General features: G+C 37.4%; 1 protein-coding gene across 2 annotated transcripts in view; it reads left to right on the top strand.

Moving 5' to 3' along the window:
* Positions 1 to 2,084: 2,084 nt before the first annotated feature.
* LOC131049108 (beta-ketoacyl-[acyl-carrier-protein] synthase III B, chloroplastic) overlaps positions 2,085 to 25,243 on the top strand; it is a 74,075-nt gene continuing 50,916 nt past the window's right edge. For both annotated transcript variants that reach the window (XM_057983129.2, XM_057983131.2), the window contains exon 1: positions 2,085 to 2,568. In XM_057983129.2, the coding sequence (XP_057839112.1) occupies positions 2,384 to 2,568 (185 nt within the window). In that variant the 5' untranslated portion in view covers positions 2,085 to 2,383. The remainder of the gene's footprint in view (positions 2,569 to 25,243) is intronic.

Raw genomic sequence — 25,243 nt, forward strand, 5'->3', positions numbered from 1 at the left:
CAAGGAAGGAGTTTAGGGAAATATTTTTTGAAAATAGGGGGATTCTTTAGTATGCCATGAACACACGTGATATAACCCAGGTTCACTAAGTGAAGCACCCATGATTTTCAAGAGGTGAACATGAAGAGATGATAAATATAAATCAAAATTCCTCCCCATGTCCATAACGGGATATGAAGGGTTAGACATAAGGAGATCAATTACGGGAGGAGAGAAGATGTCCATTTGGGGTTTTGAACAATCATCACAGGCTTTAGAGCACTCAAATTGTGTAAAGACTAAGTGTCTTTGGGTTTGGTGCCCATGAGGAGTCACTTGAAAAGTCATTTATTATTTTACTATTTCTATTGGCTATTCATTCTCCAAGGCATGGGTTTTTGCAAGTGGTTTTGGCCCCTTTGTTTAGGGAAAACAATAGTGGGCTTTCCTCTCCCATTTGGCTATAAATTGGAGCCAAGGCATAGTTGTTTAATCATTAGTTGGTTATTGTTTCCATGTAGTTGCAAGATCACTTTCATTGTTCTCTCTATTGAAGGATAATAATATACTTGTCCTTATTCTTTGGTGGAGTTTTTTTCCAAAAGAGTTTCTCCACGTAAATGTGGTGTCTTTATTGGTATGGTTATTTTAATATTTATATTGAATGTTGAAATCACATGTTCATTTCAGATTTAGTTTCAGTTTGTTGTAATCTTTTCAAATTTGTAATCACATAAGAAAGTTAATATTGCAATCTTTCTTCACCTTGTTTCTCAACAAGAACAATCCTTTACACTTCAATATTAATTATATGATTTTAGTCTAAATGAATAGGACAACCCTGCGTGTAGCAACAAAGTTATGGAATAATGCTAACAAAGATATGCTTATGTTTATTAATCATTTGAATATGACAACTTTAGAAGAAGCATGACAAAAATTAATAATCCATGTAAATAACATGAAGAATATGTTATCTCTCACTCATTAATTTTGTGTGAATATACAAATAATTATAAAGGTGATGGTGGGAACGTAGGCCCTTGTAATTAGGGAGTGCGAAAATATCCATCTAATTTGTCAAAATACCTTAGAGTACAATTAGACTAAGCCAAATTATGTGACATGGTTTATTGGTTGGCAAACTAGAGTGTAGAATGTACAATGAGTTGTATTTATGCAACATGCTATTAGTTAAGCTTTTCACAAAATGTTGACAAATGTCATGCATATGGTGTGGGTCACATGTGGCCAAGTTGTGCTAGATGTCAAAATCATATATTTTTAGTTAGCAATATCATGTGGGGCATATAAGATCATGTGTTGAAAACATATGCAACTAAACTAATTATATTGGTGTATGCATATGTGGTGTCTATATGTAGGTTGCAACATAAAATGCAAAGAAGGTTGACATAGGAGTTATAAATGCTATTGTTGAAGTCGAAATACACTTTGGCAATTGTGTGACAGACTAAAGAGTGTGTGCATGATAGTCTTACATAGAATTTCATGGAGCTATTTGAGTTTGTGCTTATGGAGTAGTGCACAAAGCCATTATGCTAGAATCTCATTCATGCACAAAACATCTTGATGTTCTATTGTGCACACAAGAAGAAAATGTGGCACAAGAAGATCTTATGTTAAGTTGATGTACGAGAACATGAATTGCATAAAATTATACATAGATTAAAATATCAAGACAACACCAAATTGAACAAAACTACTCACTTCATTATATTGTGTCAATTCAAATTTTAAATTTTTTTGTACTTATTTTACACAAAACAAAATACCAAAATTCATCCACACAAAAATGAACGTCACAAAATAAACCAAAAAACATTTAAAATTCTATATAAAACAACATTAATTACAAAATTAAAAAACTCATACTCTAAAATGTACCCGGACAAAAAAACATTACATCATAACGTAAAAAACCAAGATCCATGTTTAACGCTCCCTAGAAGCGTCACCCGAGCATAGATTTCAAATAAAAAAAATACATGTAACTCAAGATTTAGCAAACATGTTAAAAAATTGTACCATAGGAACATGCATTGTATATTTAAGCACAAGCATACAAAACATGGCTTTGTATAAGATGTTAACCAAAAGAAATCTCCGAAAGTCCCCTCTCTTTTCCTCCTCCACCTACCAATTAATTAATATATGCAATGGAGTAGGTCAGCAGAAGATATATAGTTTTTGTAAACTATCTTCTGCGGAATCCCCAAAGAACACAACCAAAAGCAAGTTGGTGATGTCGCCAAATTCAACTCTTTTAATGAAAGCCAAGTGCGTTTCCAGCTGGAGCTCTTTAAATTATTTGGCTCAATAATCTTCAAAATATCCTCATTTCAAATTTCTGCTAAATTTAGAGACAAACCAGAACGGAAAAATGGCGAGGGCATGCGTTCTACCTTCCGCTTACTGTCTTGCAAGCACAAGAGATTTTGTGTCTCTGAACGGTAATATTGCTGTCTGTGTTTCTATCAAATTTCCTGGTAGAAGGTTCTCAGTGAAATGCACCATGGCTGAAGTTGCTGGTGAGAGCGCGTCGCCTTCTGCTCAGACGCCTCGCAGGTATTTTTCTTATTTAGTGTTTTTTTTGTTTTATTGTTTTTTGTATTGTAAAAATTTTCGCCAGGAAACGATGTTGTTGTTGTCTTTGAGCTAGATTTGATTGCCTGGTTAGTTTTATTTTTGTTTATCTTTTTTATGTTGATTTTGAATTTTCTGTCTCTTACTTTGAGTTTATTCTAATTTTCATTCTCGTAAAGACGTTACAGCTAAATAATGAGGTGTTTTTATTTTTGCAAACAGTTTGGCTGATCATTACAGATCGGCGCTTATACAAGAAATTACATGACTCTGACATGAATTAACTTGAAATTAACATGATTTTACTTGAAATTCACAATGAGCAGTGATTGTGTTTAACCGAGTCGCTGCAGTAGCTCTGGAGCTAGTTTTGGTTTTTTCTTCTTGCGTTAATTTTGAGTTTTCTATTTGGATCAATTTGGACTCTCACAACGAGATGATGTGAAATTCGAATGTCATTAGGTTGCTTCAAATTTGTAGAGATCTCGCTGCAGTCTCTCATAATTTAAGATTATAAGCAGTTTTGCATTTAAATGATGGGGTAAAACATTTCTGCCAATTATTACAGATTAGTGATTCAATAATAACTAGCATGAAATTTTCATGAATTCAAATGAATTTTCCTTAAACTTTACAATGAGCAGGGATCACCAAGTGTTGGCATTAGAGATGGAGTTAAGTTTGAATTTTGTGTTTATGTTAGTTTGGATGCCAATTGCCTCAAATTTGTTTTAGGTAATTAAAGTAAGGGAGATCTTGCGGTCGCTTTTCATGAGTTGAACTTATATATAGCTTTTAATATAATAGACGACATATTTTGTTGTCCACAGACAGTTTTGCTGATTATTAGAAGCCATTAATTTGCAAAATTTACATGATATCTACAATGAGCTATTGGGCAGTCAGTTTTAACTGAGTCCCAATTCTACTACTGGAAATAAGAAATGAATACAGTGAAAAACTATGAGATTTAGAAGTTACCCCTAAGAAAATGTTCACGATGTTACATAGGAATAAATAGTACCAATTATGCAATGGATGACCATAATTAGGCTTATCTATTTTTTCTTGTGGAATAAGTTATCTTGTAAGAGTCTTGCAGTGGGTAGTAATGATTTAAAGCTATAAATGGCATTGCATTTGGCAAGCTGTGACATTTTGATTTCTGCAAGCAGTCTTGCTGATCATAGATGACTGCTCTTGAAAGAATTTACATGAAATTTGCAATTAGCAGTAATCCTTATTAGACGTTTCTGGAAACAATCATATTTGAGAATTAGTGTCCAATGTTTTGTATCTGACCAATGTATCCATCTTCAGGGGTAGAGCAGATATCATGTTTAATCATTCCCTAGCAGTAGTAATGGACTTAAGAGGTTCATAACTCAGCTACTTGAGTTTAGTTTAGGAAAATTTTCCATAAATAGCTGTCCTGTCATGATGTAACATTAATAATTATAAAGTTTGGGCAATGCATAATTGTTGTCTGAGTTATGGGAAAGACTGTGCTTAATATTTAAGGTATACCAATGTTGAGGGCCAAACTTCTTGTTTAAATAATTTAAAATTGTAAGACAAAGCGAGTTGAGTAATTTTGATTTCTGCAAGCAGTTGTGGATCATGGATCATATATTTAAAAAAAAAGTATAAGTTGCTTTGATTTAAGCAAAATATGAGATATTTTCACTTATGCACTGAGTTATACTGGTCACGGATCAGTGTTATGTCAAAATTTACATGGAATTTACAGTGAAATATTGGCTCATGTTTAAGTAAGTCTTAGCAGTAGTGATGGATCTCTGCTACCATAAATTCATTGGTAGTGCTAAGAGTTGCAGATTCTACATGTAGTGCTAGGAGTTGCAAATTCTACATCAAACATACTCACCTGCATTTTTCTTAGCGTAACCTTTGAATGGAACATTAAAATATATTATCAAATTTATGCATGTCATCAATTATTTTACTCACATTGACTAAATAACTCCTACCTGTAGTGTGAAATCACTAAATTTCAACAATTTTGCCAATTTTGGGTTTATTTTGCCGAGGGGTGCCTTGTTCAAAATGTCTACAGCCTGTTCAGGCAGAAGAATTCTTTTGTTTTGGGGCTCCTATGAACTGTCCATCTCATTCATCTAACAGCCCAGAAGGCAAATTCCATTTTGTTCTTCTGATGCCAGGGCTATTACTGACTGTTCATCTCGAGGACCTTATGGTCTGTGGAGGACTTTACAGAAAATGAAGTCCATCAACACTGGCTCTCATTATTGGTTAGTTTATTTAGTGGTTGTTCATCACTTTGGCAAAGTCGTATAGGTAAGTCTCAAGCCACCAAACGACATTGTGGTAGTTCTATTGGCTAGTGGGAAGCAATGGAAATTGAAACCTTGCATTGTCAAGTGGTTTGCCAGCCTTTAGATCTCTACACCAACAGGTTGCAGGAGCCAAAGGGAGACATGAAGGAAAAGTTTTGTGAATGCCCACTAGTTGTCCTATTAGCGATCAATGGTAAGAGTCTTTGGGAGCCAAAACTAGTTGCAAATAGAGAAAAGGAGTTTGGTGGCCAACATGTATTCTGCCCAGCAATTAGGAGTGCATGCTAAGGAAACCTGAAAATGGATTTGGGCCTGATCGAATTTTGGAAATCAAATCTTTGGCACTGCATTCATGAGATCACCTACTTCTCTATGGATTCACAGCATGCAACTACTTTTTTAGTGACAGTCATGAATTCTTGCAGTTGTGTGTACCCAATGGGATATTTTTTAGAGCCAAATCTTCCATATCTTGTGGTTTGCTGAGGAATATTCAGTGTAGCTTATGGGGCATTGTTTGGGCTGACTGTTTTGGTTTCTTGTCTCCCCCTTTTTAAATTTTAATAATAGGAGCTTCTTGCTCATTGTTCAAGATGGAATGTTGTAGGTGATAGCTCTGAAAATTGATTGCATGGAATTTTTAATTTTTGAGCTCAAATATTGATTGTTGGGTTTTATTTGTATCCTTTGTAAATGACCCGAGGTCTAGGGTTTAGGGTTTATCAAGATTCCTTACATTTTGTGAAGAAAACCCTAGCAATGATATATTCTGCTGTTACTTTTTCCCACTTAAATCCAAGGGTTGTTTACCATGGGCGGGGCCATTTCATTTCCTAAGTGTTAAGTGATGGTTAACTGGTTTATGAAAAATGATTTTTCATAAGTCGCAATTTTTTTTCCTTATGACCGGTTTTCTTTTTAAATATCTGCGCCCATGATTTCCCTAAGTCCGAAAGTCCTATGTAGTTCGGCGGGTTGTTAAAGACAGATTGAATCCAACGGTTCGCGCTTCCCCGTGATCAAAGATGCGAGGGTTTTAAAGACCGCGACACCGCGAGATTGTGCCACGTGTTCTCAGCAGAAACCGGTGATTTTGGCAGTATAACCGGTCGAAGCATTGTGTTACTGGTTCTCAGGTGGTAAAGGTTGATCTACTAATAGTTCCATCAATTTGCACGTGTTCAAAATGAACGGAGATGTTTTGTCTTGAGGTAAAAGTTGCTCGATTTTTAATTCTGGAGGAGTTAACGGGCATTGTGAAAAGCGGTAAAGTTTGAACAGATCTGACGGCCCCCGTATTCCCGCGATGGAAGTTGCAAGGAGGTTACGGACCGCGACATCGCGAGATGATGCCACGTGTCCCAGGTTGGCCAGGAAGGCTTATGGTGGGGCCGCTGACGGAGTTTGATTGAAAGATGATATGGCACTGTTTAGTCGGGATTTGATGGGTTTGTCGATACAGATGGAAGGACAAATGCCGCATTGGCATATAATGACCGTTAGATTTGCCAAGCTGAATGAGATCTGCGGCTTATTTTCAAATAAGGAATTAGGAGGGATCATAGAAGGCACTGGTCGTATTGTGCAGGAAAGGCATAATGAATGGGATACAAACTTGTCGACTCAGAATTGATTAGACAGTCAAAGATGATAGCCCAGAGATGTGAAAGGATTTGGATAAGCTTCCGGTTCAAGTGTGATGGATCATGAGTTCTCTGAAGAATTCAGAGATTTGTCTGTTGGCAGAGATCCTAAAGTAGGAGAATGTACATCCATGGAAGAATAAAATCACTCGCAACAGATGAACCTTGACAGAAGAATACAGTAGATGTGATATGCATGAATTCTAGTGTCCATAGCTGGCAGAGTAAATTAAGAACACCAGAGTGATGATGTTTCATGAACAGCCACTACTTGATGAAGTATTGTTCAACTATAAATACAGCAAGGTGGTGATCAAATTGGTAGGAGAGTATGAAGCCTTTTCATTTTTTGAATGCAGTTTTTCCTTTTGCAAAGGGAATGATGTTTGAGCAAGCTTATAGATGGAGTTGCAATATACTCTGTGATACTGGATGGATTTTTTCTCTCATGTGTGAGAATGTCTATTGCCATAGGGGATGTGAAAGTGGGGAGGATTGCCAGAGGGGGCGTGAATGCCTTTTCTTATGAAGAAAGGCCACGCATGGCACAACCTCTGTGTCTACTCTATTACTGGATAACAGGGGGTTCTGAGAGAGAGCCTGCATAGGAATGAAAAAGGAACATGTTTGGGTAGGAAGTGGCAGCAATCCATCCATGTAGCTGCATGGAAGTTGCGACCCCTCCCTAGCATATTATGTTTACCCTCTAACTCCCCCTCCCACTGCCTCTGATCCTGGGCATGAAGGTTGAAGCTCCTCCTCTAGTTTAGAGGCGACTTTTTTTCTTGCCAGGACCCCTAGAAAGGAAACGCTCAATAGGACAAAAGCGCAATATCTCACACTCCATCCGAAGGTGTCAGGGCGATAACGGCATGGCTCAAACGGTTTTTGCCCCTACCAATTTTTTAGTTAAGAACAATGATTCACAGGTGCCAGCGCATGGACATGTAAACATTTTTGTAACAGAATTGCATACGGCCTTTAGGGCTAATTGTTAAGAATGAATTTGCTGTTAACATGTGTCTTCTGGCCGGAAGCTTGTCGCTCCCTTTAATTCTATACAAAGGGAAATCATGGACAGAAGAAGGGCTCAAATTTGTTGGAAATGTCTTGTAGGTTCAGTTTTCTTGTTCCTTGGGTTTTTCCTAGTTTGCTTCTAGTAGTGAGTCAAAGAGAAACAAACAAACTATAAAATCTTTTACAGAGCAAATAAAGAAATGTTTTAGTGTCAAATTTTGTACAGGTTCTTAAAGGAGTTATGCATAAATCTTATCTTGTAACAAAGATAGCATCTACTTATAAGAATAGAAATCTGACCTTTTCTCTCCAAAACATGATTCTATTAGTTTTTAAGTGTAACAAATCAAGGGTTTATTTCATTTAGTGCATTGTTATGATCTATGTAGCTTTCTGTTTATGCTTGGGCCCAAGGGGTCAATTAAATTGCTTAAATGGAGTTGCAGAATGATAGGACTTATGCAAGGATTTTAGATAAGTAGTTTTGGGTTAGGATTACAAATGGGATATATTGTAAGGCACTATCATCTAAGATCTTATGTTATCAGATCAATTTCTGTCGCACTTTCAGGTTTATGTTTCACGTCTTTTAGATGCCCAATGGAGTAAGGCACTAATCAATGCTTGTAACCGGTTTTGTTTATCGGTCTTGTTTTGTCTTCAACTGATGAATCACTACAAATCTCACAAATATCAGAATATCATTTGTTAAGTTTTATGTATTTTCTGAAAGTTGTCCTGCCCCTTCTCATACTCCAGCTTAAGGTTGAGGATCACTGAGGGATTTGCCATCCTTGAGCATTCTCCCTTTCTGTTAAGTCTTTTTCATGAGATAATCTGCTTTGTTTTCAGCAAATTCTTGAGTATCGTTGCAGAGAGCAGGAAATTTACTGAAGGGATCACCCTCCCTGGTTTTGCAGAGCCTAAAGTGCAGAAGGACTTTGTGTCCTTGTTAATGTTGGTCCAAGCCTGACAGATATTGATAGTTGGAGGTGGCTCTCCATAGATATTTGGAGGAATCAGCTTGGTCTCTGCCCAGTGGCAGTGTGTTGTGACGTTTTCACACATCGCCCCATTGCAAATGGGGACCCCTGTTTTTTTTGCTTTTTAGGGTTTGTTTTTTTTAGGTCTTTTAGGGTTTTGTCAGTTGGCTTTTGCATTTTTGAGTGCTGTCGGGGAGATCAATAGGATAGCAGGTCCTGCTGGAGTGAAGTCCTGATCCTGAAAATTTGGCTAAGTCTGAAAGTCCTGATCCTGAAATTTGGCTAAGTCTGAAAGTCCTGATCTTGAAATTTGGCTAAGTCTGGAATGTCCTAATCCCGAATTTGACTAAGTCTGGAAACTGAAAAACCTCAAAAAACTAGATTTTGCAATATAACTCCTGGAGGTCTGAAACCACTCTCAAACATCTTGAAAGTATATATGGAATATAACTTAAAGTATAAGAAATGTCTTATACTTAAATGTTATATTCCATAAAAATTGTCCTGATAGAGAGTTCAAAAAGTCAAATTTCGCTCCTGTCCTTCACTGAGGATGTAGAGCGAATTTCGCTCCTGTCCCTCTCCAAGGGACCAAGGCATTTTCGCTCCTGTCCTTCATCGAGGGTCCAGGGCGAAAAGGCTTATTTGAGTCATTCCTGACCTTGTTTGGTCAAATTGAAACATCAAAGACACAATGAAGGACGAAATGAGCATGATAGAGCATCCAGACTTGACAATGAAAATTGAAGCATTTTGGCCTAGAAGACAAAATTCGCTCCTGTCCCTCACTGAAGGACCGGAGCTTGAATTCCAAATTTGCATTATCCTCACAAGATTTAAGTGATTTCGCGATTTGAGGAGGACAAGGGAAGTATGTTTTGCTCGTTGAATATAACTTAAGTGGCCTACAAAGGAGAAAATCGACCCAAGTTGCAATAGGCGCTCCTGTCCCTCACCCAGGGACCAAGGCGAAAAATACATTATCAAGTCTTCCCCTCCAAACTTGGACGAATCCAGGCCAAGGCACATGATGGCGATGATATTTGGAATGCTTCAAGGAAGAACGAAGTTGAAAAAAACCACAAAACTTGATGAAAAGGGCTAGGGCGCTCCTGTCCCTCACCAAGGGACCAGGGCGAAAATGTCCTAAGGAACACTCCTTCCAAAGATCGAATAGATTAAACTCAAAATTCCAAACAAGAATCCCATTTTGGACGTCCAGGAAGAGATTTTGAACGTGAAAGCAAGGAATACAAGGCCAAAATAAAAAAGCACTCCTGTCCCTCTCCCAGGGACCAGAGCGAGGTTATTAACAAATTGATATTTTTACTATGCCTAAATGCTAATGTCCTTCAAATCACATTAAATGCCAATTTCGCTAAAACTCCAAAATATTTTAAAAATCAAATTGACATTTAATAAAAGAGCATAGCATTTAATAATTAATTGTGAGCCTTGGAAAATCGTTTTTTTTATTAATTGAGGCATTTCGAAGTTAATTATTATTAAATTAAAAGATGAAGCGCTTGAGGTATTATTTTTATTCATTTTATCAAGTCGGCCTCTTCTTTTTTTAATTTTATTTATTTTTTTGCCTTTATTTGCAAGGTCGGCCTCATGGGTAAGTGAAGTGGTGAGCGCCTATATAATAGAGGTGTGTTGAGCGATTTTAATCAAATCATTCACTCATTATTTCAAGTGCGATTTGGAGGGCAAAGAAGAGGTGCGAAATCTAGCTTGTGTGGAGCGAATTTCTACCAAGTGTGGAGAAGCTAGTGCAGGGCGAAATTCATCTTGAAGGCTATTGGAGAGGCGTATTTCTTGCTAGTTTGGAGGATAATTTCCAGATTTTTGAAGACATTTGGAGGATAATTTCCAGATTTTTGAAGACATTTGAAGGCAAATTTCCAAATTTTTGAAGAGGAAGGTGGAGTTCTTTTCCAAGCTAAAGGAGGTGCATTTTATCCAAGGGAGAGCTTTGATCTACAATTTGCCTAGCAAAATTCATCTATTTTTACATTATTTCTTAGAGTTAATTCTCAAGAGGAGGTATGGCAAAATCATCTTGACACCCTTATTCAAGGTTTGATTTTTTAGACATTTTTTGGAAAAATCTAAGTATTACATGGTTAATTAGGAAATGATAACTCAAGATTTATCATGAAGTTTCCTAATTAAAATCTTGAATCTTCCTTTAAAAGTTTAATTTTTAGATTTCAAGATATATTACTAATTTTAATATTTTGTGTAGGCATCAAATGGAGATCTCGGAGTTGTAAAATCAGGCCAGATCAAGGACGGTCTCCTCCAAGGACGATCAAGCCAGATCAAGGACGGTCTCCTCCAAGGACGATCAAACAAGGACAAGGGCGACCTCCTCCAGCCTAGCATAGACAAGGACGGCCTTCTTTGGACTAACGTCATCAAGGGCGACCTCTTCCAATCCAGCATTCCAAGGCGAGGTACAACAATCATCCTGCAAATCAAGGACACAAGAAGTTAGAACAAGTGTTCGTTGAAGAAGCAGATAGTTCCAGATGAATTAATTAAAGCTAGCTTCTCAACAACATCAAGTTGAATATCTACCAAGTTACAAGTGTCAGACGAGGTGGCATCCTAGTCATCACTTCTCCAGTCAGTGTGGTCCACCTCAGCATGTCCAGATTCAATGTACCTAACTCATGGAAGGTGGCACAAACTCCGATGTACCTACCCCGGCTATCCATTGGTGGAATTTTCTAGAGAGGACATGTGTCCAAGCAATACAATTTTATCATTGGTCAAGCATTAAATGTTATGTAATGGTTGTAACAAACCCTAATTAGGGTTTTCATTGTTGAATCTTGGCCATTGATCTCGAATTGATCTAAGCCATCGAATTGTATTGAGGGCACTATATAAGCCCTGACATTTCATTTTGTAAAAGAGTTAGAATATAATTAGCAATAGTTAGAGGGAGTCAGTAAGCAGTTGGAAGTATTAGAATAGCAATTAGAGTAGAGTAGAGAGAGAAGGCAAAGATTGTTGCCAAGATGTTGTTGTAAAAGACTTGTAACTTCATTGAAGAAATGGTGAAATTTATGGGTCGATTCGATAATTTGCATGGTCTTTATACTTCTCATATTTGATTTCATGTTATTAGATGAGTGGAAGAAATGTGCTTGATTGATGGTGAAATTCGTATATCCATACTACTAGCAGTTTGTTGATTGCAGACTTGCCTTGCGTAGTCAACTGGAATCGTTCAGCTTAAGCCTAACTTCAATTATCGCTTCTTCATTGATATGCATCAGCGTGATGGTGTCTATGCCTGCAATGATGATTTGAACATCATAAAGCTTTCCTTCGAAGATCGCACTAGCCTTGTGGAGATGGTCCAGCGATGTCAAAACAAGACTTAGTTAGAATTTCATCGAAGATCAATCATTGCTCCTACATTCCTTAGTGTTAGGATTAGATCCTCTCCTCGCCCTCGTCTTTTTTTTCTTTTTTCAAGTCAAAGCTAGTAAGAGCTTGTGTTCCAGCAATATTCAAAGCAAATCAGAAGTTCAGGCATCAAGTGCAAGTCCCCTTGTGATTCCAGCAAATCACATCATACCACAGAGAGCTTATCCACACGTAGAGATCCTACAACGAAGAACCTTGGAGTCATCCTGATTGATCCTTTTTCGTGATATCTTCAGCAATCAGAGGCTTTACTCAAGAGAGGATAAGGTACCTTTAGGTATTTTATTCTGTGTTTGATAGTGTACAAAATACACGTCAACACAGTGTAAACCCGTCCATTCTTGGGAACCAACAGTAGGCTCATCCTTAGAAGTGAGCCTTGATTGTAAACTTTATCACACTTTTTTTATTTGTTAAATCTAGAACTCAGTTGTTCCATGTGTCTAGGTATTCAAGCCTTTTTGAGTTGTAGATGTTTATGGATTGAAAGTATTAATAGATGAAGTTGTGATAATCTATTCTTTTTGTCCTACTTTTTTTTTTTAAATAAGTAAATAGCTGCAGAGGGGCAGCACCCTTGTATTAATAAAAAATGGGTGAATACAAGGCCTGGTTCAGTGAGAGCGGTAGGGGGAAAGAACCAGGAAGAAAACCCCCTACCCTAGCTCTATTCCTTATACAAAAATAACTTTTTGTCCTACTTTTGTTCTTATTGTGGATGAATATTTACCTTTTGCATTTGATGTACTTATTTTTTTGTTTGTGGACCATTGATTCATGTGTCTGATTTCACTCTAGTGATAGATAGCGCATCCCCCTCATTAGATTAGAATTTTATTTTCATGTACTTCTCATTTTTCTCATTTCCTCATCTCTTTGCAAGAGATGCATGAGAGTTCATTGCAAATCTTATAAGGAGTCGACCTTTAAAATCTTAAAGGCTGCTTTGTGGATCAAGTTCCACACTCATAGAACTTCCCTTTGTTGTACTCTTTGTGTGGCCTGGGTATACAACACTTCTAGATTGGGAATAAAATGGCTTATTCAATACAATACACTAGATTGGTATAGAAGTCTTCTCATTCAATGCATAGCTGGAATGAGCTAGGAGATGCTTTATTCAACAAGTTTAAAGAGAAAGGAGATGGTGCATCATTTTGGATCAACTAATAAACATGAAGAGGGCACCCATGGGGATCCTTGATGACTTCAATACTAGATTCGAAAAGACATGGGAAAGGATTCCAATAGAGGTTTGTCCTCCTCTTGTTGGGAACACTAGAGGTCCTCGGTTATTTTTTATTGCCTATAGTAATGGACCATTCTTAAATGTAGCACTAAGGTGACTTCGTCATTTCATAGGGGACATTGCAACCACACCTAATTTCCACAACTTCATTAACCAATGTGCCATTCATAATATTGAAGAGAAAAATGTGTCTTTAAGACTGGTGGTTGCATCATTTAAGGGTAAGGCACTAGACTAGTGTAGAAGTTCTCTCATTCAATACACAATTGGAATGATCTAGGAGATGCCTTATTCAACAAGTTTAACCCAAACATGTAGAGGACCCAAACTTGTGGTTGTACCCATGCTCAATGGCTCACGCTCCTAGTGTTTGCCTTCAAGGCAATTGTCAACAAAATTTGGCAATTCAAATCAAGTCACTGTCAATGCTCTTAACGCTTCGATGCAGGAGATGTCTATGGGAACAAGCTTGTCCATCCTTGATCTAGCCTTGGTTTCTTGGGATGATGTTGAAGTATGTGCCCTTAATGAGCCATGCCCAACCTTTAGAAGATTGCTTGCCCCATTTGAGCATAATTAATGTTCATTGATGAGGGAGAGCAATCAACGTCTATGGATGAAATAAACATAATGAACAACTAGATCAATGGGCAATGGAGAAGTAGGCCGGTGATCCTTATGACATCTTTGAGGAGATGGGTATAGCAATGCACGTATCCATGATAGGAATTTTGTTTTCCCCAAAGTTATGAAGAAGGAAGAAGACATTTAGGGGTTTAATAAGCTATTCTTTGACGATGTTAAGTGCAAAATAGGAGCTATAGTTGGTGTGCATTTAGTTTCTCACAAAGGAGATATAAGATTGCAATTCAATTGTTCAAACAATGTGGTAGAGTATGAGACCTTGACTCATGACCTTTAGTTTCTAGAAAAGGAAGGCGTCAAGTTGTTGCTAGTCTTTAGTGAGACTGAGTTGGTGATCAAATAAGTAGGGTCCCAATGTCTAGCCAAGAATTCTTGATGGAATCATAGATGTACGATTTGAGATTTGATTGTCATTTGAAGCAATGAATTTCCTTGTCTTTCCTAGAACCTAGAATGTGGAGATTGATTAAATGGTAGTAATAGGCTCCCAATTTCAGCCTATTGATCACTTACTACAAAATGAGTAGTATTTATGGCTGGTTATTATTAATAGGTTTTTTAGGACACTTCGAACACAAAATAAAATACCAAGTATTCTATCCTCTCTTGAACAAAGAAACCTCATATGCTAAGAATATGATCAAATGAGATGACTCCAAGGTTTACAATGCGACTTAATGCTTGGGATAGACTTAGTGTATTAGATGTGATTTTGCTGGAATCACAAGGGGACTTACGTTTATGAACTCTTGCTGGAACGTGGAATCTAATTTATCTTGCTTGGAAAATAAAGATAAAAGAGATAAGGGTTTAGAGGCCTATACTACTCCTAAGAACAATGATAACAATGGATGATACTTAGATAGACAAATTCCCTCAAAACAAGGTTTGCTTCGCCATTATGACAACAACTACACTAACTTGATGCAATCTTCTAAAGAAATGGAAGATTTTCACATTGCGAATACATCACCCAAATACTCAATGTTGGTGCAATTTGAACAAGAATCCACAATCGAACTTAGCACAATGATTAGGCTCAGACTAACTTTACACTATAGCTTACAATCAGCAAACTGCAAAAAGTATGAACCAAGGAACACATCACAATATCTTCATAAGCATCCACCATGATCAATGAATTCCAATTAACCTTGAGAAGTAATAAGAAACCATGCAACATGTAAGAACAACACAAAGATCCACCATAACTTCATTGAAATCAAGTATTTATTTCCACAAGTCTTGGCAACAATCTCTAGCTTCCTCTTCCTACTCTACTACTAACTGCTAATTACTAAGCATCCACTATTAACCTTTACAAATGAAAAGGTAATGCCTTATATAGGCATCCCAATTACAATGAATGGCCCAAATTAACTCAAGATCAATGGCTGAGATATCATGATCAGACCATATTAGGGTTAGTTACAACTAACTTTACATTGACCAATGAGATAATTACAGCAATATGGACACATGTCCCTTCTTGAATTCTAACCAATGAGAAAATAGGTATGTGAAACAATATTTGATAAAGTGCCATGTGTCACTTGCTCCACCTTTCGATGAGTCAGGTTTAATGCACTTAGACATGATAGCATGGAGCCCTTTGATTGGTTGGATGATGATTGGATGCCACCTCAGCTACATCATGCAAATCATCACAAAGTGTTTGTGGTTAAGCAATATCTCTTGATACTCAACATTTCCAGTCGCTCAATGTGATGATGGTAGTGGGACATTCCCAAATTGTATCGTCTTTGGATGATCAGGCAAACTTTCTAACTTTGCTTAACTCTTCTAAAACTATTTGCTTGATCACGATCATTCTTCTAACTTGATATTCAAGCTTCCTTCTTCCTTGTGTAGTACTTTGCCTTCATTATGCTTGACTTGACTCTTCTACACTTGGCTTGGTCTCCAACACGTGATTTGAGCTCCTTCATGTTGTTCATGCTTGATCATCCTTGTGTATGACGTAGCCTTGATTCTTGGATTTCCGGCGGAAATTCAAGATTGTGGTAAAGTCCTTTCCTTATGTTGATTCTTCTTCATGTTGCATTGCTGAGTCTTCTCACTTGATATGTTGAAAACCTTGATGTCATGATGTCCCTTTCCTTCATGAAGTAAAATCCTTAGTCTCGATCACTCTTGTTGTTGCAAAACCTTTCATCCTCATGTTGTAGTCTTGAATGTATAACCTTCTTAAATACTTGAATGTGCATCCTCATTCCTCACTATCATTCTCCAATCAAACCTGAAAAAGTTCTACATTCTTGTGCAAGTGAATGGGGGGGTTTACTTCATTTCCTCACTCTTCAATTGCGGGGTTTGCAAGAGTTTAACATTCTGACCAAGATTGGTGGAGTTTGAAACATGTTTTACAATTTGTGCAAGACTTGATGTTGGACTTTGTCATGTTTTGACATTTTTGAATCGGAGTTTAGATCACTTTAATTTTTGCGCACTTTGCAAGATTGGAGTTTGTTCAATTTCTGCACTTTATGCTGATCAGAGTTTAGACCTTTTGTGCCTTAGTGCGAATTTTAACCTTGTTCAACATTTCAATTTGCAATTACAAGATTTCAACACTGAATGCAATATTTCAACATCTTGTGACAACATTGCAACAACTTGCCTTAGTGATTTCAAACTAATTTCAAACAATTAATATCAAGGTTGCGTGTAACACTTGCAATTACTGACGGAATTGCAAGTAACTTTTCTACTCCCAGTTTGTCTTGACAATTTTATTGTAACCTATCTTGCATCTTTGACAAGATTGACAAGTTTTACAACATTGAGCAACTTCCCACCATACTATCGACAATTTCACAATCACACCTTCAATTCGAATCCTAGACTCACAACACATACCCTCTCACGATCAAAGGCTAAAAAACTAAGAAACAACTGCCAAGCTAAGCAAACTAAGCAAAATGACTACCTAAAAAGAGAAAAGTGGGGGGTCCCCATTTGCAATGGGGCGATGTGTGAAAACGTCACATCAGTTATAAGGCCAACAATCCTAGATAACTCTACTTATTTGCGAGCGTTTGAGAGCAATGAACACATTGCATGTTTTTTAAAGATTATTGGTTCCTTTGTGTTTGTATGATGTTTGTTTTCGTGCTTTGCAAAGTTTAATGAGTTTTGCATAAATGTTTGACAATTTTTTTAATACAAAGATTGATGCAAAATAGTAGTGATAACGCTTATAAATACAAATATGAAATGTAACAGTTGATAACATATAATTTTTGTCATAAATATCTGATGTAATATACACCCTTAATTTTTTTTTATATATTTTCTAGCTGAAAGTAAGTTGCAGTGCAGAATCCTTCGTACTTTTTGATCGCCCAAATCCCGAAATGGGCAAGGTCAGAGCATATGGTGGTCTGGGACATGTAATAACTAAATGCGACAACTGAAACTGAAAGGAAAGCACCTGGCTGCAAGCCAGCTAAAACCACCTACTCAGTGGGGTATATATACATTACTGGAAATTATAATATGCATCTTCTATTTATTCAATGGTGAATGAAGGGGCACATCCACTATTCAGTGGGAAAGCTTACAATATTGAAATGTAGAAACTAGCTTCTTCCACTTATCCAATGGTGAGTGATTACAACATTACCACTTATTCAGTGGAGTAAGTACATCAACAACAACAAATTTAAACCCAATAGCTGTACTACCATCTAGTGCTTACCAAAAAAAGTGCATAGAAATTGAAGCTTTTGGCAATATAACCGTCCAAAGCATTACAAGGTTAGTACACATGCATTGTGAACACCAAAATATGAGGATTAGCTGCTGGTATAAAGTGCTGATGTAAAATAACTGCTGAAACACCCCACATTAGTGCCAAATAACGTGTATTAAATAACCCAGCTATGAAATAACAATGTGATACCTTGAATGGATGAATTAAAAGGCTGGTACAGTGTAATGAACCTTTGCTATACCTGCCTCGCCTTCCTGATAATTAGGGCCTGATCTATCCACCGAAGGTTGGATTTAGGGCCACAAAAGTAAATTACGGTTTCCTGCAACATTTAGATATTTTATTTTATATGTCAGCAGTAATATTAGATCAGTGGCATAATTATTGCAGCACAAAATACATACACGACCCATTCTAGATTTTGAGGATTTTCCAGGTTGGCTGGGCTACCCATCCAGACCCATCCCGTCTCTTAGGGCTAATAGGGCCACTTGAGGATGGGCCTAGCATACCCCTGGCTTGCACTCATTATCTTGAATGTACTAACAAACAGAGGATATCAGGAAGATAACAAATGCATACATAAAACATAGATTCATGACTATATTACTTGGTTAACATTTATCCATTATATATAAATTTGTAGGGATTAATTCATTATATTTGTGCCTAGTTGCAGAAACATGACTATCATTAATTAGCATTCCTTTTCTTTACTTATTAGTTGTGTCTGAGAATGAATGAATTATTTTTATTCTTCTATCTGTCACTAAAGTGTATTTTAATGCAACATACTAAACCTGATATTGCAGGTTACCTATCTGGCGTGAAGATTAAGTTCATTTTACCCTTTTGTACATTACAAATGTGCTTAGTTCATTTGGCAAGACATTTTTTAGGCATGGAACCGATTTAGCAATTAATCTAGGCCACTAGTTAAATTATATTCATTACTATTATATGAGGAATGAAAGCAGATTTAATACAACTTGCACAAAGACATACTTCATCATTTCGACATTTAAGCGGATTGGCCTGGGGACATACCAGCCTGTTGGCGATGGGGAGGGATGCTTACTAGGCGCTGGTCCTTCATCGCTGGGAAGAACCAGCACCTAGCCCTTTCACATCGTCTGCTGACTGATGCATTCCCAGGGCAGTCCTCATGGTTGTCTAGGCATCATAAATTATGAAAACTGAAATAAATATTATTACTGAGTAATGAAGTTACCTGCTGGATGCTTCTTCTTGCCCTTCTCTCCTTGTCAGCTCCTCTTCTATGTTTCCTTGGGGTATGGGTTTATACCTCTTTGAAACCACGCGATTCCCCTTGAAACATGGCGTCTATTCCGGAGGTGGCTTGGGAATGGATGCGTCCTTTCATTACTCCCACTAGTTAAAATAAAACGTATTTTAAGCGGTATAAATAATTTATGTATTGAAAAAATATATATTTATGTACATGTATTGTTTAATGTTTCTAATCATTGCCTGCTGTCTACATGGGAATATGACATACAGGTCTGAAAACATCCTTTTTGTTGCTGTACTTCGGACGAATCAGAACTGATACACTGCTATTGCTGCTCTGGAAACTCAAAAAATAAGCATATAAATACACCCACAAGTATACTACTGGAAAATCACTTCAAACTCCACCAACCACACCTCAAAATCACTGGTAAACATGATAGATTAAACTGAAATTGAAATGACAGCCACTACAGGTTTGAAACAACTCACTGAAATTGCTGATCACTGAAATTTGACTGTCTGAAAACCTATAAGATCCTCTAAAACTAGAATTTGCATTGTAACTCCTAAAGATCTGAAACCCATCTCAAACATCTTGACAATATATATGAAATACAACTAAAAAGTATAAAAAAACGAGTGTCCAAGTATAAATGTGACTTATATGTATTTTTCATGTACAACCTCCTGTAATCATGCCAACATTAAAAGTTCAACCCAAAACATGTGCAACTATCGTCCATGGGTCTAGGTGCCACCAACCAGCACGAAAAACTCCCAAAAAATGCAACACTTCACTTAGAGATTCTCATGCCATAGCCAATAGGCACCCATCAGCATATGGTATGGCCCCAACAATGAAAGGAATCAGATTCAAATAGCAATAATCTCCTGCAAGAAGTGTACGACTTGCATAAAAACAACCTCCATACTTGACAAAGGCCCAAAATTGATATCACATGAAGATATTTGGATTTCCAAGCATTGATAAATGGTACAGCTTGCAAAAACTGAATGGTATTGCCAGCCAAGAGAACTTCCAAATTGCCCTTTAAAGCTTCAACAAATCTCTCAAAATGACATTAAAAATATTAGAGATTCAAAACACATCAAAATTTTACATGATTGCAACCAAATCTGAAATTTCCTTTTGTAACTCAATCATGATTCCCGTACAAAACCACTCTAACTAGCTAGGGGGTTTTTCATCCCCGAAACTAGCAACCTCGAGAGGGTTTTCATCATCAAGAAACTTTGGAAGATCTTAGGTTTATACTTCTCCATCATGATCAATGAACTTCAACTAAAACTTGAGAAGTAACAAGAAACCATGCAACATGTAGACGTTACACATAGAAATTCACCATGCTTCAATGAAGATCATGTATTAAAATCAACTAGTCTTGGCAACAATTCCTTCTTTCCTCCTACTCTACTCTACTTGCTATCTAATTGCTATCTATGAACTATTAACCTTTACAATGAGATATTTGAGCCTTTAATAGTGCTCTCAATACATTCAATGGCTTGGATTGATTTTCAAACCAATGGTCAAGATTACAAGATAAAACCCTAATTAGGTTTTGTTACAACAAACTCTTCTCCGGCCAATGGAATAATTACAATGAATTGGACACATGTCCATCTTGATTTCTAACCAATGAGAATTGAGGTTAGGTACTTGTTGACGTGTATTTTGTACACAATCATACACAGAATAAAATACCCAAGGGTACCTTATCCTCTCTTGAGTAAAGCCTCTGATTGCTGAAGATATCGCGAAAAAGGATCAATCAGGATGACTTCAAGGTTCTTGTATGTAGGGTCTCTACGTGTGGATAAGCTCTCTGTGGTATGATGTGATTTGCTGGAATCACAAGGGGACTTACATTTGATGATTGAACGTCTGATCTGCTTTGAATATTGCTGGAACACAGGCTCTTGCTAGCTTTGATTTGAAAAAAGGAAAAAAGACGAGGGCGAGGAGAGGATCTAATCCTAATACTAAGAATGTAAGAGCAATGAATGATCTTTGATGGAATTCTAACTAAGTCTCGTTTTGACATCACAGGAACATCTCCACAAGGTTAGTGCGATCTTCGAAGGAAAGGTTTATGATGTTCAAATCATCACTGCAGGCATAGACACCATCAGGTTGATGCATATCAATGAAGAAGCGACAATTGAAGTTAAGCTTAAGCTGAATGATTCCAGTTGACTACACAAGGCAAGTTTGCAATCAACAAACTGCTAGTAGTATGGATATACGAATTCCACCATCAATCAAGCACATTTCTTCCACTCATTTATTAACATGAAATCAAATATGAGAAGTATAAAGACCATGCAAATTGTCAAATCGACCCATAAATTTCACCATTTCTTCAATGAAGTTACAAGTCTTTTACAACAACATCTTGGCAACAATCTTTGCCTTCTCTCTCTACTCTACTCTAATTGCTATTCTAATACTTCCAACTGCGTACTAACTATTCTAACTCTCTCTAATTGCCTTTACAAAATGAAATGCCATCGCTTATATAGTGCCCTCAATACAATTCGAGGCTTAGATCAATTCGAGATCAATGGCCAAGATTTTACAATGAAAACCCTAATTAGGGTTTGTTACAACCATTACATAACATTTAATGCTTGACCAATGATAAAATTGTATTGCTTGGACACATGTCCTCTCTAGAAAATTCGACCAATGAATAGCCGGGGTAGGTACATAGAAGTTTGTGCCACATTCCATGAGTTAGGTACATTGAATCTGGAAATGCTAAGTTGGACCACACTGGCTGGATGAGCGATGACTAGGATGCCACCTCGTCCGACACTTGTAACTTGGTAGATATTCAACTTGATGTTGTTGAGAAGCTAGCTTTAATTAATTCATCTGGAACTATCTGCTTCTTCAATGAACCCTTTGCTCTGACTTCTTGTGTCCTTGATTTGCAGGATGATGATGTACCTCGCCTTGGAATGCTGGATTGGAAGAGGTCGCCCTTATCTTGATGATGCTGGATCGAAGAAGGTCGTCCTTGTCAATGCTAGACTGGAGGAGGTCGCCCTTGTCCTTGCTTGATCGTCCTTGATGAGACCGTCCTTGATCTGGCTTGATTTTCCTTGAGAAGAGTCTTTCGACTTGTAGATCTTTCGAGCTTGGGAGTCACCATCTTGATACCTACACAACATTCCACAATTAATAATATATCTTGAAATCTAAAAATTAAACTTTAAAAGGAAGATTCAAGATTTTAATTTAGGAAACCTCATGATAAATCTTGAGTTATCATTTCCTAATTTAGGATTTTCAAAGCAAAATTTAAATCTTCAAAAATGGTGCCAAGGTGATTACGCCATACCTCCACTTGGGAATTAATTCTAAAAAATGATGCAAAAATAGGAGAATTCGCTAGGCAAAATGTAGATCAAGACTCCCTTTAGCAAAATGCGCCCCCCTTAGCTTGGAAAAGAACTCCATCTTCCTCTTCAAAAATCTGGAAATTCGCCTTCAAATGTCTTCAAAAATCTGGAAATTATCCTCCAAACTAGCAAGAAATACGCCTCTCCAATAGCCTTCAAGATGAATTTCGCCCTCCACTAGCTTCTCCACACTTAGTAGAAATTCGCTCCACTCCTCTAGATTTTGCTCCTCAAATTGCTCTCCAATTTCACACTTGAAAGGATGATTGAATGATTTGAATTGTGAAACAACACCTCCAATATATAGAGCGCTCACCTTCTACATCTCCCATAGGCTGACTTGGTGAAAATAGGCCAAAATAAACAAAAATTAATAAAAGAATAAGGCCGACTTAATTAAGCAATAAAAAGGATAACTCAAGCGCTCTTCTTTTAACTTTAATTTAATAATAATTAATTTCGAAATGCCTCAATTAATTTAAAAAACGATTTTCCAAGGCTCCAAAATTAATTATTAAATGTTATGCGTCTTTCATTAAATGCCAATTTAATTAAATTTTTTAAAAATATTTCGAAGTTTTGGGCGAACTTGGCATCTAGTGCGATTTGCTAAAATAAGGCAAAAAAATAATGAATTTTGATAACTTTTGCTCTGGTCCCTTGGAGAGGGACAGGAGCGCCTTAGCTAATTGCCCTTAAAATTTGTGGTTCTCGCAACTCCATTCCACCTTGAAGCACTTTAAGTATCATTCCAAACTTGTGCCTTGACTTGGATTCGTCCCAATTTGGGGAGGAAGGCTTGTTAATGTGTTTTTCGCCCTGGTCCCTTGGTGAGGGACAGGAGCGCCTAGGCAACTTGGGTTGATTCTCTCCTTTGTAGGCCACTCAAGTTATATTCAACGAATAAAACACACTTCCCTTGACCTCTTCAAATCGCGAAATCACTTAAATCTTGCAAGGATAATGCAAATTTGGAATTCAAGCTCCGGTCCTTCAGTGAGGGACGGGAGCACTTTTTCATTTTTAAGCCAATTCGTCCTTTGCTAGTCTTCCAAATTATCTTCAATGGATGAATCTTGCCCTCTTTCATTCATTTCAATCACGCAACTTGCCTTGCCTTTGCAAGAAATTTGTATTTTTAGAAAAGAGGGACGGTCCTTCAGTGAGGGACGGGAGCACTTTTGACATCTTGGCGTACCCTTTTGTTCTTTAAATCTCTCAATTGCGTCCAAGGCATAAAACATCCTTCGCCCTTCCCATCCAAGTCAAGTTTTGCCATAAAATATCAAACAAATAGGAGAAACTTGAAAAAGTGGCACGGTCCTTCAGTGAGGGACAGGAGCACTTTTTGTCATTTGGGTTGATTTACTCCTTTGTAGACTGCTTAAATTATATTCAATGGACAAAACATGCCCTCCTTGATCTCTTCCAATCATAAAATTGTCCTGATCCTGCAAGAACAGTGCAAATTTGAAAATCAAGCTCCGGTCCTTCAGTGAGGGACAGGAGCGATTTTTTGTCCTCAAGGCCAAATCACTACAATTTTCATCTCAAATTTCCTTTGCTAGGGAAGATTTCACCTTACTTCATGCTATGAATAAAAGTTAATGTCCAAAAAAGGTCTAAAATTGTGCATATAAAGAAAAGCGCTCTGGTCCTTCAGTGAGGGACAGGAGCGAATTTGACCTTCTAGGCAAAAAACTTCATCATTTCATTGTCTTGTCTTGATGCTCTATCATGCTCATTTCGTCCTTCATTGTGTCTTTGATGTTTCAATTTGACCAAACAAGGTCAGGAATGACTCAAATAAGCCATTTCGCCCTGGACCCTTGGTGAGGGATAGGAGCGATTCGTCTTGGTCCCTTGGAGAGGGACAGGAGTGAAATTCACTCTGGATCCTCAGTGAAGGACAGGAGCGAAATTTGAGAGTGGTTTCAGACCTCCAGGAGTTATATTGCAAAATCTAGTTTTTTGAGGTTTTTCAGTTTCCAGACTTAGTCAAATTTCAGGATCAGGACATTCCAGACTTAGCCAAATTTCAGGATCAGGACTTTCAGACTTAGCCAAATTTCAGGATCAGGACTTTCAGACTTAGCCAAATTTCAGGATCAGGACTTCACTCAAGCCGGACTTGCTATCCTATTGATCTCCCCGACAACACTCAAAAATGCAAAGGCTAACTAACAAAACCCTAAAAGACCAAAAAAACAAACCCTAAAAAGCAAAAAAAAAAACATGGGTCCCCATTTGCAATGGGGCGATGTGTGAAAACGTCACAACAGTACTTTATATAGTATTTGATCAAGCGCCATGTGTCACTTGCTCCACGTTTGGATGAGTCAGGTACACTGAACCTTGATATGTTGACTTGGAAGAACCTAATTGGCTTGATGATGAATGGGTGCCACCTCAGCTACATGATGTAAATCATCACAAAGAAGTGATCGTGGTTGAGCAACATCTCTTGATACTCAACATTATCTAGTTTGCTCAACGTGATGGTAATTGGGATAGATCATATTCCCAAATTGTATCAGTTTAGTGATCAAGCAAATTTTCTAACTTTGATTAACTCTTCTGAAACTATCTGCTTCCTTGATCATGCTTGTGCTTCAATCTGCTAACTTGGGAAAATTAACCTTGTGATATACTACTCCTTGAACATCGTACCTCCTGGTAGTCCTTGTAAATATATGCCTGATATAGGGGTTTATATATGTTGTACTAGCCTTGAATACCTTGATGTTGCTTAATTTACCCCCTTGTGTTGCCTTTCCTCCTTGATGAAGTTTTGATGTAGACCATATGATGTCTATGCTTGATGTAGAACCCCTTGTCCATGACGTACTTGACCTTGATGCTTACACTTTACTTTGAAAAGCTTGCCTTGGTGTGTAGGGTACCTCCATGTTGTATCATTCCTCAGCCTTATTTGT

The sequence above is a fragment of the Cryptomeria japonica genome, chromosome 3, assembly GCF_030272615.1.
Source record: "Cryptomeria japonica chromosome 3, Sugi_1.0, whole genome shotgun sequence".
NCBI lineage: Eukaryota > Viridiplantae > Streptophyta > Pinopsida > Cupressales > Cupressaceae > Cryptomeria > Cryptomeria japonica.